At 38.5% G+C, this 18,209-nt stretch overlaps 2 protein-coding genes across 4 annotated transcripts in view; one reads left to right on the forward strand and one right to left on the reverse strand.

Moving 5' to 3' along the window:
* The window catches only part of LOC118432293 (mucolipin-3-like), a 13,061-nt gene extending 11,203 nt beyond the window's left edge, over positions 1-1,858 (reverse strand). For all 3 annotated transcript variants that reach the window (XM_035843832.1, XM_035843830.1, XM_035843829.1), the window contains exons 1-2: positions 1,684-1,858; positions 338-618 (exon numbers count right to left, since the gene is read on the reverse strand). In XM_035843832.1, the coding sequence (XP_035699725.1) occupies positions 338-618; positions 1,684-1,714 (312 nt within the window). In that variant the 5' untranslated portion in view covers positions 1,715-1,858. The remainder of the gene's footprint in view (positions 1-337; positions 619-1,683) is intronic.
* A 334-nt stretch (positions 1,859-2,192) lies between these two features.
* Positions 2,193-18,209, forward strand: part of LOC118431479 (proteasome adapter and scaffold protein ECM29-like) — a gene marked incomplete at its 5' end in the record, with an annotated part of 55,163 nt that continues 39,146 nt past the window's right edge. Inside the window, 15 exon segments of the mRNA XM_035842719.1 lie at positions 2,193-2,244; positions 8,726-8,856; positions 10,795-10,911; positions 11,428-11,546; positions 13,018-13,167; positions 13,650-13,812; positions 14,112-14,209; positions 14,460-14,501; positions 14,792-14,876; positions 15,123-15,245; positions 15,730-15,815; positions 16,254-16,332; positions 17,198-17,247; positions 17,493-17,559; positions 18,036-18,158. Of these exon segments, the coding sequence (XP_035698612.1) occupies positions 2,223-2,244; positions 8,726-8,856; positions 10,795-10,911; positions 11,428-11,546; positions 13,018-13,167; positions 13,650-13,812; positions 14,112-14,209; positions 14,460-14,501; positions 14,792-14,876; positions 15,123-15,245; positions 15,730-15,815; positions 16,254-16,332; positions 17,198-17,247; positions 17,493-17,559; positions 18,036-18,158 (1,455 nt within the window).

An 18,209-nucleotide genomic window follows, 5' to 3' on the forward strand; every position in this document is an offset into this window, starting at 1 on the left:
ACATAGGGCACATCTGTAATCTGATTCGCTGACTTTGATAACCAAATGATGTACATGTTGTATTAGGCAGTTGTATAGTTGAAATGTGTACAATCAAAATTTCAAAATTCAACTGTATCTAAAACAAAACAAAACAAATCAAAATAACAATTATTAGCATATTCTATGCTACAGTTTGATTTTCATTGCCTCAAAATTATAGTTACTGACATTATGTGACATAGTCAAACTAGAGATCTAGGGGTCACCACAAAATTGAAACCACAGTGAATATTGCAAGATTTACAGTTTAAATATGCCTCAGTGAGTCACCTATACAGTTTAGAATGCATCTTACCTGTACAGTTACCATGATGATCTTGAAGACCTGTAAGGTGAGTTTGTAAGGTTTCCTCCCCCGAGCCCTGTACTTCTCACAAGGGTTCATGAAGAAGTACTTGAGCTTCCTCCTCATGCGGTCCTCCATGTGAGGCGTGACGATGGACCCCGTGGACGTCACACTGTTGATGGAGACGTTCTGATGTTGGAACACAGGGCTGGACTGGGAGGGGTCCACACTGTGGCTTCTGACTCGTGTTGCATTCATGGTGCTGCTAATGCTCGCAGTGTCTGTCAACTCTGTTGGAAATAACAAGGAAGGAGACATGAAGAGTAGACTCACATACATAAAGCCTATATACATAATCAGGTATATTCATACAAGTACAAGGCATTGCATGTAGAAACTGTGAAGACATCAATGCATGCGCAAATTGCTAACATCTAACATCTACATCTACATCTACACAATAAAAAGTGTACTAGACAAAAAAACAGCCTGCAACAGCCTTAAATCAGACCCCTTAACTTGTGTGGCCAGTGGTGGGGCAACCGATTTAACACACAAAAAGTGGTGTCTGAAAAAATCTTTTTTGAAGTACTGGTGATGATATAACATTACAATAATGCGGATATTGACATTTGTGCAGTGTTTTTAGATTCATGGTTTGTGCAATGACCTCACACAGCAAACTTCTGCATTGTCTTCCATGTGCTACTTCCATTTTCAACCTCTACATGTAGCTCAAAGAAACTGCAACTTTGATTTTTACTGTAACACAGAATTTAAGAGCCGTACACTCAAATGATTAAGCACAAGCCCTCAGCTTGCCAGTTTACAAACAAAGGTCAGCCTGGTATGCCATGCCCTTTATTATATATCATGTATGAATACAGTCCTGACTGCTGCAAGACTGGGAACAAAAGTTATGGTATATGGATCAAATCACTTGCCTTCAAACAATAACATAGCAGCTTTGATGGCCCTCAAATAATGTTTTTACGTGGGGGACTGGTCACGTTCCAGTACTCGTGTCCAGGAACAGTTTGTCTTCGATAACGGACCATGCATGTATGGCCTATGGCCTATGGCCCTTTAGCACAGAGTAAATATAGTCATCAAATTTAACTTTCCTAGATTCTGGGACAACAAAAGATTCCACTTGCCAACCGAGGGACTACGATATAATCAAACAAAATAGCATAAACCTCTGAAAATGCCAGAAAATCGTCCACAGGAAATGTATGCAGGAAACAAAATAATTATGAGGAACTTGCAAAAACTTCGCAACCCCCTGACATTAAATTTATAACACGCTGTACGTCTTAGAAAAAAAGAATTATACGCAATTTCACTGCACCCACCTCTGTCTTTGCCCCCTCTCCGCCTACTCATCTAGGAATTAGGCCAACTATAATCGCTACTTTTGCTAAAATGATAAAATTGTTCAGAAAACGTCAGAGATTTGGGAACTTGTCAGCCATCTTGGAAAGATGTCACGCCGTTGTTGTCATGTGACTGACAGGTGACATTGGCAAATTTGGAAAAGGCCCAAATTTTCCTTTTTTTCAACAACTTTTCGTCAGAAAAGTGAGGAAATATCGAATATTTTCGAGTGACAACCGAAGTTTAACAATTTAATCCACTGTGAACGAAATTATTACAAAATTTCATATTTTGGATCGAGCCATTCTTTTTAGGTCCGTAGCTTATTTCAAATACACACTTACTACATAAAAATCAACCACTGTACAAAATTTAATTGAATAGTATAAATATTAGCATTCAATTATAATGTAAATGCTTTCATTTGTAACATTTTAGGATATTGTGGACGGTTTGTTATTTACATTACAATTGATCACCCCTACAGAATTTTGAGTGGATTAGCCGAGTCTTCAAGATGGCGGCGCTCGATGAGCTCGGTGAGTCAGGACTTTCCACAAAATATTTTTACCACCCTTCTATATTCAGGTCATTTTCTCCCACACAAGCGAGACACAGAGTACTCAACATATTCAAGAAGTAGTTCCCGTCCTAGTTTTCTGCATTTCTTGGCGGATTGGCGCAGAAATCGGCTTTTATCTGGGTGTGTATGTGCGCAACGTCTGGCTGCAGCAGACAGCAGAAAATGAATGACATGTACATGTAGCAGCCGGGTAGCGCTACAGACGATACCGCCGCTCCAACGTGACACGATTTCGTCTCACCACCACATCAATTTACATCTTACTGAACTCTAGTGTGATTGTTTATTTGGACGACTTGATTCAGCCCATCTTTTTAATGTAAACTTGGCCCCACCCCTTAGGAAAATTTGCTGATGGTTGATACGTGATAAACGTGGCCGTGTTCAACATAGCTGTCTCATTATGGGAACATCAGACATCGAAAAACTATATTTTTTCAGACAGATCCATATATATATTTGCAGTTAAAGAAATTTGACCACCCTTTCCAAAACTTATATTCTAGTTAACAAGTTTGTAAATGCCTTAGTCATCTTCCTATGTACAGGATTCATGATTATGTCAGATGTTTTGATTGGCATTGAAATAATTCTGCAAAAATACATGTGAATGTGATGCTGTGCAATTGACTTTGCGCACATGTGAACTTTTTGCTTGTGTATATTGTTAGACAAGCAAATCTAGTCATAATGCTTTCACCTACATTACATATGTAAGGTGGCAACATTATGTCATAGGATTATCATGTAACATTATGATGCCATGATGTAATGATCACAATGCAGTACTCTACATGTATCAGATCTACTGTTTAGTTAGTTGGTGACCTCTGACTACATTCTGCATGTTAGAGGTTAATCAGTTTATCCATTCCTTTTATGGGGTTGTCCAAGGGATAAACTAATTAGCTCTTTACAAGGCAACTGGGACACTAAAAGTTTTGCGTGTCAATCTGCAATAGGAGAAGCTGTAGAGTGTAGTCTTTACTTGACTTGATGAACCATTCTATACTTTTATATTGTACTTAAGCTATCACAAGTTTTTTCTTTATAAGTGGAAGAAGTGTTCACTCCATGAAACCTTTGACTTAGGTGGCAAATCATAGTTGGAATACTTGGATCAGTGTCAAAGAATGCTGTACAATAGACAATCACTTACACTAAGTTACAGTAGTCAAAACTAATCTTTCAACACAGATTTTTGATTTTTTGTATCTCCTGAACAGTATAGGATGAAGACAAACTTATCAGTACATAATTATGTTAGTGCACATATGGGTATGCGTAGATGTGTGTCGGAAGCTAGTAACTTGAACACAGCTGCAAATTCATGCAAATTTTGTTATCGTTAAACCAGCACCTAACTGACTTATGCTGAAACCATAGCATATCTGAAGCTTAATTTGGTCAAATAGTAAGATGATGAATCAATCATTAAAATGTTCCAGGACTTGTAATTCAATATTATCCTGCAGTATTCCTTAATTTCTGATGATTAATTAAATACATCTTGCCTAAAGTTATTGCATATGTATGGACTCATATGTCCATGGAAAATCCCAAATTATGATGACAAGCCAGACATATGGTAACTGCAAAATGCTAGTACTAGTACATTTTATATGTTTACACAGAAAAATATGTCACAATTAATAGTCACTTGTACAAGTTAAAATTAATCTGAAATAAACTGAAATATTAAATCTCAATGAACTATTGAAGATGTTATGATATTGATAAGTTGCTATTTTCACATTTGTAGCAAATGTACTGGTCAACATACCTAAACCACCGGAGAGAATGTTTGGCCGATTTTGATGGATGCGGGTAGAATACTTTATGAGGAGTCACCATAAATGTTATATATATATCAATGCCTTTTTTGCCACCAGGGGATGGCAGGACTGTGTACCATTTATCAGATCTTGTCAGTCTGGCCTGTGTCCATGATATGGTATGGTATTCCCAGCCACCACTGGGGAAAAGATCAAGAGAAAAACAGATGGTTCCTGTCTCTTCATAGCAGAAAACTAATCATTCTTGAAAAATTTTCTCCTAGCCTTGACCAGAAGTATGTTGTATGCTGACCATTTTTGGCACAGATTATGCTGAATAATTACATGTAATAGATGAGCAAAAAATTTCACGTATTTTGTTCATTTCAGCATGTCATTCTTCATCCTAATACATATTATAGGCTCATCCTTTTCAGTCAAGGGCTAGCAAGTTCAAGTCTAAGAACTGCAGATATCTTGTTGAATTTGAAAGTACCTTCTGGCACAAAGAATTTTGCTACTTTTACAATTTATCTGTTGAAAAATTGTACCATTTACATTTGTGTAATATTCATCACTTAAAAATGGAATTGATTACAGAAACTCCCAGTATTTGTACCTATAACGTTATATAGTTAACACAGAAACCAGATATACTCACCATTTATCATCAGAGATTACATCACTAGGCTTTTTATCATCTGTACATGTGAAATATTAATACTTCTGTACCACATGCTGATACTAAGTTAAGTTGCTGGAGCCACCCTGTCAATTGCAGCCTTATTTGGTGTTGCAACAAGATGGCGGGAATTCATCCTGTTAGGACAAGGCCTCACACAGTTACTGTTCAGCATATGCCTGTCTGGGACACTATTTGAACTTGTAGTTCTAGGCACTGACTAGGTTTTTGTCATCCCTGAACTGCACCCTGTTTACCGTCTTTTCAAAGTACTAGTAAGCACTGTTCTCGCTTTATTGGCCATGATTATATATGGTAGATAAGATTTTACAGCAATTGCTTTAACACTATAGTTACCAGATATACGTATGTGAAACCTTATACAATGTAGTCTTCAACTTAAGTATTTTCATATCCACAAGCAACATACTTTGCATTTGATATCACTTTTGATCTTATGTGCTCTTGATCAAGCTGATTTTCAAGGTGATTTTCTCTTATTAATCTACCAGACTAAAACATCTGTTGGATACAAATGTCAAATTCATTCCATTTTCCTAATTATGTATATTTGATTGGCTCTATGCTGAGACAAATTCCTATGATTACTGTGTAATATAAATTGTGTTTGCATGAAATATGATGAACTGTTTGTACAGTAACTGTTGGTAAAAATTTAGATTGAGCGTGTCAGTAAGTAACAGTTACTGTGTTTGAATACTAATGTACAAGGAACCAATAATTGGCCCGCCTTACATTTATTAGTGTTACAATGTTGCCTTTCTGTGCTGTAGAGGGGTGTTGCGTTCTCTTTAAATGTTTTTTAGTTTCCAGGTAACTATGTTATGTAAACATTGGGTGTTGTTCAGCCACCTTTTATGATTTTTTATATGGGCTCTCACTGCACTTCACAATGACAGAATTGCATCATACTGTACAGGTGTGATGTGATCACATTGAGCTTGAAATAGGCTTAATTACCTTTGCCAGAATGGCTAAGGTTATGTTTTAGGCTTGTGAGTCTGTGTGTCTGTCTGTCTGTCTGTCTGTCTGTGTGTTAACAGTATAACTCAAGAAGCCTTTGATGGATCCCAATAATATTTGGTAGGTGGGTAGGGGTCGGGAAAACGAAGGTCAAGTTCGATAATGGGCCCCCTAGCGGCTTGCTAAGGTACTGCAGCAAAACCTCAATTTTTTTTTATCTCGTGTTCTGGACATGCTGTGGTTATGATTTTTGAGTGGTAGATAGCCCTTGGTGCAGAGAGTAAGTGCTTTAAGTTTGGACCCCCTAGCGGCTTGTTTGGAACTGCAGTCGCCGATTTCCTTTCAAACTTTGGACGAGAATAACTCGAGAACGTGTTGATGGATCGTCATGGTTTTTGGTATGTAGATAGCCCAGGTAACAATGTACACAATGGAATACCAATTATGCAAATCAGCAACTAATTTGCATAATTAATGAGGAAAGTTTATAAATCCACTGCATTTCATGATAGGACTTTCAAACTTGTCACATATATAGATGAGAAAGAGAGAAATATCAATGCATATTAATTATGCAAATGACGGCCTCATTTGCATAATTAATGAGAAAATATAAACGTGTTGACGGATCGTCATGGTTTTTGGTATGTAGATAGCCAAAGGGAAGACTTACATGATGGAATTATAATTATGCAAATCGACTGCTAATTTGCATAATTAATGAGAAAAGTTTGTAAATCCACTGCATTCCTTATAGGACTTTCAAACTTGTCACATTTTTAGCTAAGAAAGAAGGAAATATCAATACACATTTATTATGCAAATGATGCTTGATACAATTTAATATTATTATGTAAATCTAATCTGCATAGGGATCTAATTTGCATAAGCAATGGCGAAATGTTATGAACCAACTCCAGGCATATAAAATAAAATGTAATGAGTAACACATTTATGTCTACAGACATCATTCTACATAACAAACCTGGTTTATTTGGCAAAGGTATGTGTTCGTTGAACTCTAGTTTAGAATGAGTTGTAGATTAGTTTGAGAGTTCGTATCTGACTTCTGTTTTCTTTCGTATTGATCTATGGTTTAAAGACTTTAATGTACTTGCAGCTACTTTGAAAAATCATATCTGTAAGTGTTGATTTTTTTTACATGTAGCCATCAATAAATAAGGGGTAATTGATTGATTGATTGATTGCATTATTATGATTGGATGGCATTCGAGAAACATCAGATTGAAATTAGAATGGCAGTGGTAATAAATCAAATCTATGTACCAAACTGAATCATGTTCATTGCAGAGATATTACTTAGAACTAGAGTTCCACGAACACAAACCAGGTTTGTTATCTAGAATGTGTTACTCATTACATTTTATTTTATATGCCTGGAGTTGGTTCCCATTGCTCATACAAATTAGATCCCTATTTACATAATAATATTAAATTGTATCAAGCATCACTTAAGTTATCAGCATACCAAAAATCATGATGATACTTTCATCCTTCTTGAAACCGGCTCCTGCAGTTCAAGGAAAGACGTTAGCGGACCCAGACATACACCTCTTACTCTCTGCCATCTTTTTCAGTTACATATGTGACAAATTTGAAAGTCCTATCACTGAATGCAGTGGATTTATCAACTTCCGTCATTAATTATGCAAATTAGCTGTTAATTTGCATAAGAAGTATGTCATTGTGTAAGTTTTTACTTAGGCTATCTACAGACCAAAAATCATGACGATCCGTCAACACGTTCATATTTTTCCATTAATTATGCAAATGAGATCATCATCTGCATAATTAATAATGTATTGATATTTCTTTCTTTCTCAGCTACAAATGTGACAAGTTTAAAAGTCCTATAAAGGAATGCAGTGGATTTACAAACTTTCCTCATTAATTATGCAAATTAGCTGTCGATTTGCACAATTAGAATTCCATCATGTAAGTCTTCCCTTCGGCTATCTACATACCAAAAATCATGACGATCCGTCAACACTTTCAAATTTTCTCATTAATTATGCAAATGAGGCAGTCATTTGCATAATTAATATGCATTGATATTTCTCTCTTTCTCATCTATATATGTGACAAGTTTGAAAGTCCTATCATGAAATGCAGTGGATTTATAAACTTTCCTCATTAATTATGCACATTAGTTGCTGATTTGCATAATCAGTATTCCATTATGTACATTGTTACCTGGGCTATCTACATACCAAAAATCATGACGATCCATCAACACGTTCTCCAGTTATTCTCGTCCAAAGTTTGAAAGGAAATCGGTGACTGCAGTTCCAAACAAGCCGCTAGGGGGTCCAAACTTACGGCACTTACTCTCTGCCCCAAGGGCTATCTACCACTAAAAAATCATAACCACAGCATGTCCAGAACACGAGATATCAAAAATTGAGGTTCTGCTGCAGTACCTTAGCAAGCCGCTAGGGGGCCCATTATCGAACTTGACCTTCGTTTTCTCGACCCCTACCCACCTACCAAATATAATCGGGATACATCAAAGGCTTCTCGAGTTATGCTGTTAACAGACAGACAGACAGACTCACAAGCCTAAAACATAACCTTAGCCATTCTGGCAAAGGTAAATATTCTGTTCTTGCGATATGACACATTTGACTGTTTCATAATTGCACTGTATATCAAAGGAACAAAGCAGCAATTTTAAAACGTATCTTGGTAAAACAGGAGGTATTGTTATGTGTGTAATCTGTTTGTGGCAGAGGACACTGACAGGAAGCTACATATAGGTCAAAGGTCCCAAAAAAGTTTATCTGATTTCCTTTCTTCAAAGTCCTGTTATATTCATGTCTATTGCATTTTGGGAGCCAGTGGGTAAATCCATAAAGAGGATCATAGAGAAATCCACAATAATGAATAAAACAAGAAATTCACAAAAAAACTCATGGAGTTGTGATGGTTTCGATTTCTTTTTCATGTGTACTGAAGTTTTTCTGGTGTTCCTACAGAACAACTGGAGCGTGTGTTCCTGCGGCTCGGCCTGGCGGAGACAGATGACCAGCTGCAGGCCACGGTGTCCAAGTTCCTGTCGCCTGTGCTGCTCAAGCTGTCCAGTACACAGGAGGGGGTCCGCAAAAAGGTGAGGAACTCCAACTGAACCTCACACTGGGGATGGGTTATTGATTAACCTGCTAAAGTAGCTGAAAATGTACAGTACAGACAGAAGTCTGGGAAGCGTAGATGAAGGTTACGCCCAAAAGCAGACAAGTAACTTAATATGATCTTAGAAACAGACATTTCAGATTGTTTCCACTATCTTTTGTCTGAGAATATTCTTGAACTTTAACCTCATTACAACAAATCAAGATAGCTGTACTTTTTGATGATTATTCCTAGTAGCTGGATTGTTTCCAGGAGTCAGAGAAGCCTTGGGAACATGGGATTATGATGTTATCTTTATATGAGCTGACAGTGGAAAATACTGTAAGTTCATTTATGTTCGCAAGCACTTAATTTCGCGAGTTTGAGCAAATCGGGAGTTCGCGAGATCTTTGAGTTCGCGAGTGGGTGTTTCAATTATTTTTCGAAAGTTACCTTACGATCCGGTAGCTAGTGCCCCCCTCCCACCCACACCGCAACACTAGTCATGCCGTCAAAGGCGGCATTTACGCCTTACAGTTCATAGTTCCCCTTCAAACAATGTCTAAAGTTGGTGTACTCATAGCCTGGGAACCATACCATCGAGGCGCTCGGCGGTGTAGGGGTGACCGCCCGTACAGTTAATTGGTACAGGCCGGGGGAGTTCTTACGGGGTTAGATTAATTTAGTCGCGCCCCGACGGGCGGGGTAAACTCAAAAGGCCGGCTACAAGCTCTATCGGCGAAATCTCAAAGGGCAGCTAATCAGACAGGCTGACAGAAGCAGGTCGGTGCCGGGTAAAGCTCCCCAAAGCCGACCGCGGAGAATGGTACCCAGGCTAGTGTACTCAATAAAGAATGTGTTTCTACCGAGCCACTGTCTCATTGTTTAGCTCATTTCGGCCGTGATTTGACGACAGCGCACGGAACGCTACGGGGTCAATGACCTCTGTTATGTCGGAATCACATTTGCCGCATAGGCTGACGGGATACCCCACGCCAAGCCAAGCGACGCGGGCGCCATTTTGAAATTTTTTTAGCGTGAAAGACGGCGCTAAGTTTTAAACTTTCAGCGTAATTTGTGGACACAAGTTGTACACAAGAAGGTGAAGAGTTTATCTCTCCCATATTTACAGTAGTTCTAACTCAGAATTATGAAACGGACGTCTTATTTTCGGCATGTAAGCGGAGTTGTGTTTGCCACGTTTCTAGTCATGAAAAAGAAGTAAATATTCCCCGGCTGTTATTGTTGTAAACCTGCTGCAATTCCATAGCCTTCCTTGTATTTGTAAAGACCAGTACTACTCAGTTTTATTTTTTTTGTTTCGTTCGTAACTTGTAGAAATCTAGTAAAACTAGGACAATGTACTAAGTAAATTGTTATCGCAGCCATGTCACGGCGTGTACGTACTAGTAAACAAAGCCGACATGTTTCTTTTTTCTCCGTTCGCCAGTGGCACATTTCTATACAACAATGACTCCATGTATCGTATATGTGTTGAATCAACTTTTATTTCGGTTTGAAAAGAATAAATGGTCTGTTGTCAGTTGAGTATTGTCATTGGTATAAGTTGCTATCATTGTAAACACGTAGTTGAGACTAGATCATTTGGACGGAAGGTGTGGGGAGGGGGACGATGTTGAACATGCATGTTCGCGAGTAGATGACTTCGCGAAGAGAAGGTTTCAGCGAAATACGCGAACTTAAAAATCTCGCGAACTTAAATGAACTTACAGTAGTAGAATAACTGTTGTGAAAGAATCTGGGAGAAACTTCCAGGCTGAGCCTCCTAATATATTATTATCGGATTAAACCTTTAAGGTTTTTCAAATTATTGAGGTTTACTGTACAGAAGTGGGTTTTCAAACTTTTGTCTTTTCCTCTACTTTTAGTATTTATTGTAAAGTCTTCAATGTTTGTTATTGTTGTTGTCGTGTAGGTAATGGAGCTACTGGTGCACTTGAACAAACGACTGAAGAGCCGACCCAAGATTCAGCTGCCAGTGGAGTCCCTCTTACTGCAGTACCAGGACCCGTCAGCAGTCTCCTTTGTTACTGTAAGCATAAATATTGTTCACAGTCATGATGAACCGTAGCCTTGGTACCATCAGGATAGTAGTTGTACTATACTATAGGAACTGTATATTCAAACCTATTGATGGTGGCATCATCAAATCAAGGAATGGGTTCTAGAGTGCTCGGTTGAGCAGGCGTCCCAATACCAAGAGGACGGAGGGCGTTTTGGGTGTTGGAACACCTGTTCGTACTTGCGCTTTAACCTATTCCTTACTTTGCTCACGTATAGGGACCAATCAATGCCCTTGTCCAAAATTTAGACGTTAGAGATGGAATTTCGGAGAAGCGACTCTAAATAATATAGTGTACAATAAAAGTCAGAGCGAAAAGCAACTGTATCTAGTGTATAATAAACGTCGGAGTGAACTACTATCCGGATGATACCCAGGCTAGATGATTGAGTGAAATGATACTAAAAATTTGTAATAAGCTGTTTATATATCTTCCTTTGAAAGCTAGTTTTTGTAAAATAAGTCCGTGAAACCTTTCTGTTTCAGAATTTTACAATAATCTACATCAAGATGGGCTACCCCCGGCTGCCCATGGACAAACAGGTGGACCTGTTACCCTCCCTGCTGCAGTGTCTGGAGGACAAGCCTCAGCCGCATCAGGATAGGTACAACTTTCCAAATGTTTTGCCATCAACAGGTTTTGTCATGAAGAGGATGCCTTTCGCTATGCCTAACCTCAGTCCTAACCCTGATTCTATTTCAAACCCAACCTTAACCTTGAATTAAGCTCCACACTGCAGTTTGCAGTTACCTAGATTTATAGACGAATTTTACATAATGTTTTAATTATTAATCTGATGGCCAAATATCTGAAGCCCAACCTTAACCTTAAATTAAGCTACAAACTGTATTTATAAACAATTTTTATGCATGCATCTGATTTATTCTGTTTTAGTTGCAAAATGTCCCTGGCCAATATACAACATTCTAAAGCAAGTAGCTTAACCTCTGTTAAGTGTGGCAGAAACATCAGCAAGTTGATGGTGGCCACCTAAACACTAAGAAGAAGAAGAAGAAGAAGAAGAAGCTAAAAGCACCACTACCCCGCACCAGTTTACTATCTATTCTGCCATTGAAATATGTGTCATATTTTGTTGTCATAGCATTGCTGTGAGGGATTTTTCAAATTTAAAGATATTTCTGCAAGATTTGACAAAACTGCATGTTTGTTATCCCAAAATGTTGTTTTGTAACCTGTGAATAATTGATGATGACCTAATTATAAAAAAAAGTAGAAGAAATAATAAAAGAGTGAAAATAATTGGATATGGAGGTTTTTTTTGCAGATTTTTGACAGGAAAATCATTATGTAATTACTGTCCATCCCTTTATGTGTATGGAAGACGGTTAACCTCAGAAGACCTTAAAAGTCAAGATTGCTCAGTATCAATTATTCAGAGGTCTGTTCTGGGGTTGGCCTCTTGACCTACATACTAATTGAATCAATAATGCAGAGTTGTGGACCAATCAATAACAAGGGAGATAACCTGATCATATAAGTACAGTAGGTCTGCTTGTTACGTGGCTTAAAACATGTTCCAATTCTACAAGTGGGTCATACAACCCTTAATTGCAGGCAACCCTGCCTGATCTGCAGAAGTGGTTTCAATGGAGGACTTGCACTTAACAAACTCTCAATCAGTCAGTATGAATTCATATAGGCCAAAAATAAAGAAAATTCTTGATAGTACATGCTCATGTGTGTACTTTGTTGTAAAGTAGTGCTCATTTGTAGCAATTTTACCATGCTCTATCTGAATATCGCTTAGTTCATGTGATTCCTAGGATTTGGGAATAAAGCAGAAAAAGTGACGTTAACTAAACCTAGTTCCTGTTTTTATCTAATATTTGTGTTTTTTCATGTCTACCTCATAAAAGCATAGGGGTCCATCCCTGTCAGTGGATGAATACTTTTCAAGTCTACATTTAAATTTGTATTAACTGAACAAAGCTGGTGTGCTATGCCTAAACGTGGTATACCTGTTATGCAAAACAAACAAACAAATGCATCTAGTATATGATGCTACAAGTATTTGAAGTGCTGAAAGTCCTTTCTTGTTCCCGTACCCTTGCTAGCCTGTTGCAGCTGATGATGCCAGTCCTAAACCATCTGAAGATGCCAGAGGACCCAGAGCGCAGGAAGGCCATGTTCAGGCTCAGTGAGAAACCCAAGACTGCACAGATCATGCTGGAGTTCATGATGGACATGTTGCTCCTACCCTATGTGTAAGCTTGTCTTCATGTTCCTCATACAATGTACATCATCTTCCACACGGAAGACTTCATCTTGTTCTTTACATTGTAGTTCGGTTGTCAGATAAAATGCCAGTATTCTCATAAGGCCCTGTTATTCTTACAGTAAATCAAAGAGAACAATTTTAATCCTTAAACTGCCAAATCCGAATATTTCTGGCACACATATACATGCCCTGTGTGCCGCACCCGGATATATCCGGGATAGCGTATTCCCCTGAAGTAGCAGATTTGCGCACGAACCTCGGAAGTTAGGGACTTCGGCCTTGTTCAGGGGTTTCTTTTTGGAAGTCAGCGGCCAACCCTGGCACTTATAGCATTTTATAGGGCTGAAAGTCTGGCAGTTTAAGGGTTAAAGAAGTATGTTACAGTTTTTAATTAAGTTAAGTTTTATAGAATAAAGTAAGAAATTAACAAAGAAAAAGAAGGTAGACTTAAGTGTGATTTCTCCTCAGGGTATTACCCCCAGGGGGTGCCCCAGCAGCAGAGGGTGCAGAGGGAGGCAGGCCACAGTCAGCCCCTGCCAACACATCGGGTGGAACTCCCCCCGGCATGAGCCAGGCCTCCGTCAAGAGGGTGACAGGAGACAAACAGTGGAAACCTGAGGAACTAGAAGAGGTTAGAGTCATTGATGGACTCTGTAGTAATAGTAAAAACAATTTTGGCACTGTGAAACAAGTGCAAATCAATGCAACTGTTACAGTAATTCTTTCTTATGTATTGCAATAATTGAAAGGGGATTTTTTTATACACCTTGAAAGAAGGGAATTTGCGTCATACTGTGTACAAGTATATTGATTCCAATGCACTTATCTAGAAGAATAGGGGTGATGAGATGTGCTTGGTTGAAAACAAGAGCTGCAGCATTATACTTAATAACCTCAACTGGTTTTAACATCACCTTTTAACTTTTCCAGGTTAAAGTGGGGATAATAAAGTTCTTGGGAGCAGACATCTTTGCTGATGAAGAGATTATCCCACATTTACTGGTGGGCATGTCAGACACAAGACACGGGTAACTGGGCTTTCACTTCTTAGGATCATTTGGGCTCTACTTGTCAGTTATACTCACAGTATGTTATAAGATTCTGCAGCAAGATTTTTAGACATTCATTCACACGGTTGATGCATTAAATTGGAAATTCTGTGCATGCTATGCTAACTTGTTTTCATTATAACTCCCTGTGCAATACAGAAGTTTGAATTGGCTACAGTATATAACTATTACTACTAACACTAAGGTTATTTCATGTTTCCCCCCTAAGGGTTGCAACTGCTGCTGATTATGAGTTCAGGAGGAAACAAAGGTAGGAATTTAGATTTTAATTATTATTTCCTAGAATGTCATAAACCTTGCAAAGTTACGTGTACATATACATGTTGTGCAAAGTACTGCAAAACTCTAATATTGCAGGATAGTTAAATTGCTTTCATGCGCTTGCATTTACATTTGTACATTGCTGGTCGGGGTCAATTTGAACCTACTAGTTCCTATTTGATTGTGTTTTATATTACAAGAGTTTCTAACTTTTACAACACTGCAAGTAATTTACCTTTATTACAAGTGTATAAGCTGGAATTTGTTTTATCTCCCCAGTGGTATAGACTGGAACAACACTGCACTAATCACCAGGCTGTATAAACTGTTCCTCGGTTATACCGCTGAGAAGCCTACCAAAAAGGTAAATCATTTCATCTCATAACTACTGTCATTTTTCTTCTGGTTAATGGTAAATGTGACAAGCTTGTTAGAGTTCTTTAAAGTTAATTGCTTATTAGAACAATCTGTTTGTCAGAAGAAATTGCTCTAAATGATACAGTCTGTTCTAGATTTAAAGTGCACTTAGCAAATGATGTCCCTGAGGACTAAATTAAAATTGTCTAGTGTGATTGTTGTCTCATACCATATGATTGTGGTCTCACACCAGGGTGCCCCCACCATCCGACCGGAGCTGCGGCGAGAACCTGCTGGCACCAGAGTGAGGCTGAAAGTCTTCCCGTATTACCTACGATCCCGCGAGGCGGCGGAACACTTCCCAGGCAACCTGCAGGTGCGGGTCGAATCTTTATTGAAAGAAAATTGGCCACGTGGTCGGATTTTTATCTTCTTTAGTAGGCCTGCCATCAAGAAGGATGGTCCTGCTCTCCAATCAGAGCCATCGTATTCAAATCCAATTCTGTGCTTTGAATACTTAGACAGAATGTAGCTGAGTCTGTTGATATTTTTTGCCAGTTCTGACATTCTTTGACACTAAAGCAGGAAAAGATCATCGAAACAGTGCTTGCACTCAACCGTAGTGTAACATATTAATGATGAAACAATTTTATTGAGAGTAGTTCATGCTTCTTACTAGCATTTGGGAGAAACATTTTATATAACCTGGAGGATTAGTTAATTTCTGTTGAAGAACGCATAAGATGTGATAGCCTTTTCCAAAACTGTATTCTTTCCAGACTTGAAGGCTATCTTCCTATTCAATCTTCATATTATCATAATTGTCAATAATTTGAAATGTATTACTTTGCCCACCACAGATCATATTTGAATGCCTGTATGGAGTCCACACCAATGCCAAACTGAGACAGATGACCCTGCAATTCATACATTACATCTGTTCATGGTAAGGCTACAAGATTGGTATTTGCATGTTTCATAGAAAATACCTTGAGCTGCATGTTTACAGTTATGTTACATCACCGGTGTGGGTAACCGGTGACCTTTCAACTTTGGGAGCTACCAAGTGAGGCACATGGGTGTGGTCAGGCTCAGATAACACCTGAATTCATGTCATGGCTGACAACAGAGGGGATGCTGGAGACAATCAAAACTGAATGGAAGTCATAATCATGTTGCAGCTATAAGATGTTCTGGTTGCATGAATTTTAAGTCTGTTGAATTAGATTGAGAGACACTTGAATTGAATATTATGAGAACTCAGAAAAAGTAATGCTTTAAGTAATGCTATAAAAGGGGTCTGTGGAGTTAAATACATATATGGTTGGTACTGATGGTACAGGTCGATAGATAATGATGATGATGTCTATTTGTGTTTCAACAGTGCCTCTGATGCCAAGATCCAACCGTTAGGTCAGCTGGTCCTAAATGCACTGCAGAAGCTCATTGGGGAAGGAAAGGAGGTAAGGACATTGCTTATAGAATGAATCTAAGGCACAAATGTTTGTAACTGTTAAGACTGGCTTTACAAATGGTATTGTTGATACTCTTCAGGGCTAGAAATACCTGCTGCATATGCAGGTTAGTGCAGGTAAAATTGGAGCTGTGCAGGTATTTCTGGTGTCTACCTGCACCTAGCCTGCACTGGCCCATGTACTGGGTTTTATACAATGTAGTACACATAAATGTCCTATGATGTAGTTGCATGTATCGGATTGTTTTTACCTGCATTGGCTGTCCCACCTTTAAAGTATAAAAGAAAAAAATAGCAATGGTTCCTGAACAATTTTAGCGTGATCCATACTTGCATGATGTATGATACATACTTCCTAAATTCAGAGTGGTGCAGGTAACATTTGTCTGGTGCAGGTAGTTTTCAATGTTACCTGCACCAGTGCAGGTATGCCGAAAAAAAGTATTAAAGAGCCTTGCTCTTACATTCTGCCTCTTTTTATAATGTTGCATGTCCTTTTATATCAGATTAGTCTAGCCGTTCTGGAATATAAATTTGCATAAATTTGATGTTTTTGTGTCTTGTATTTGTTGTACTTCAATCCTTCTTTCCACACTTCTGCTGTGACTTGACAGTTGATGTGTTGTTGTTGTCTCTTTCCTTGCTTCCCCTAGTTCAAAAAGGTAATCCTCAGTTTTCTCCTAAATACTCTCAACCTTTTGCTTGCTCTCTCTCTCTCTTCACTGTCTCTCCTTTTTCTTATAAAGTTTCTCCCAGAGGCATTGTCACACACTAATGCTGTTCAGAACAAAATTATTTGCTTCCTTCCTTCTTTGACTGACTTCCAAGGGTGAATGTTCATCGGTTTGTTTCAGGATGCAAAGTTGCGCAGCCTGGCTTATGTTGCCATAGGAAAACTTGCAAAGTAAGTATCTACTAGGAGTTTTTTAGGAAGCATGATTTTCATTAAAGTACAATAAGTAAAAGATAAGTTTAATTTACTCATTGTCAAGAACTTGACCAACTGTGAAGTTTGAAGTAGCTGTATGAAAAACTGTGACTACAGTGAATGTTGAATCTTTGCTACATTACTCATAAAATTTTACAGTAAATCTTACTTTTGGCTTTGCAAAGCTAAAATTCGTTTGTGTTTTCTCGTCTTTTCCCCAGCCGTCTGCCTCATCTGTTCTCCAAGGATATCGGCATGGTGCAGAAGTTCTTTGATGCTGTCAGTAAGGTAGGAAATTCACATTGTATAGTCTGAACTTTGTAACACTTGAATCATGTGCTTGTGGCTTCAAGCAAGCGGTACAAAATGAGTTACTTATGAGTTTATCTGTGGTACATCTCTCACAGTGGTAGTATTGTATGGTTTCTTCTAGAATATTTTTGAATGAATTTGATCTCCAGTGCTGTTATCAGTGGAACTAGTAGTGGAAAGAAACTGGAAAGTGTACAGTATTACATGAAATAAAATAGTAATAGTAAAGTAAAAATAGCAGTAGTAGTAGTAGTACCTTCATACAGTATTGGTAGTCCACTGTGTTATGCCGCTGCACTGTTCTGGACACTCTGTAGCTGTAGTCAGACTTTCTTTAAATCTCTCCACTTCATCCTGTTGGTCACAAGCTTCCTTGGCTCCTGTAGTTTTCATTACAGTTTGGAAAAACTACACATTGTCTTAGCCTTACTGATCGAGTTTTCCCCCCACAGGAGGATCAGGACACCAGACTAGCTATCCAGGAGGCCCTGTCCCTCATGGCTACAGCCTACAAGAACCTGGACGACAGCTCTGCACGGCTCATGGAGGCTCTCATCCTCAGCAATGTGGAGAAGGTACTAAAAGATGGGACAGCTCACATTTGCTTTGCACATTTTCTATACAGC

This window comes from Branchiostoma floridae, chromosome 15 (genome assembly GCF_000003815.2).
Source record: "Branchiostoma floridae strain S238N-H82 chromosome 15, Bfl_VNyyK, whole genome shotgun sequence".
Classification (NCBI taxonomy): domain Eukaryota; kingdom Metazoa; phylum Chordata; class Leptocardii; order Amphioxiformes; family Branchiostomatidae; genus Branchiostoma; species Branchiostoma floridae.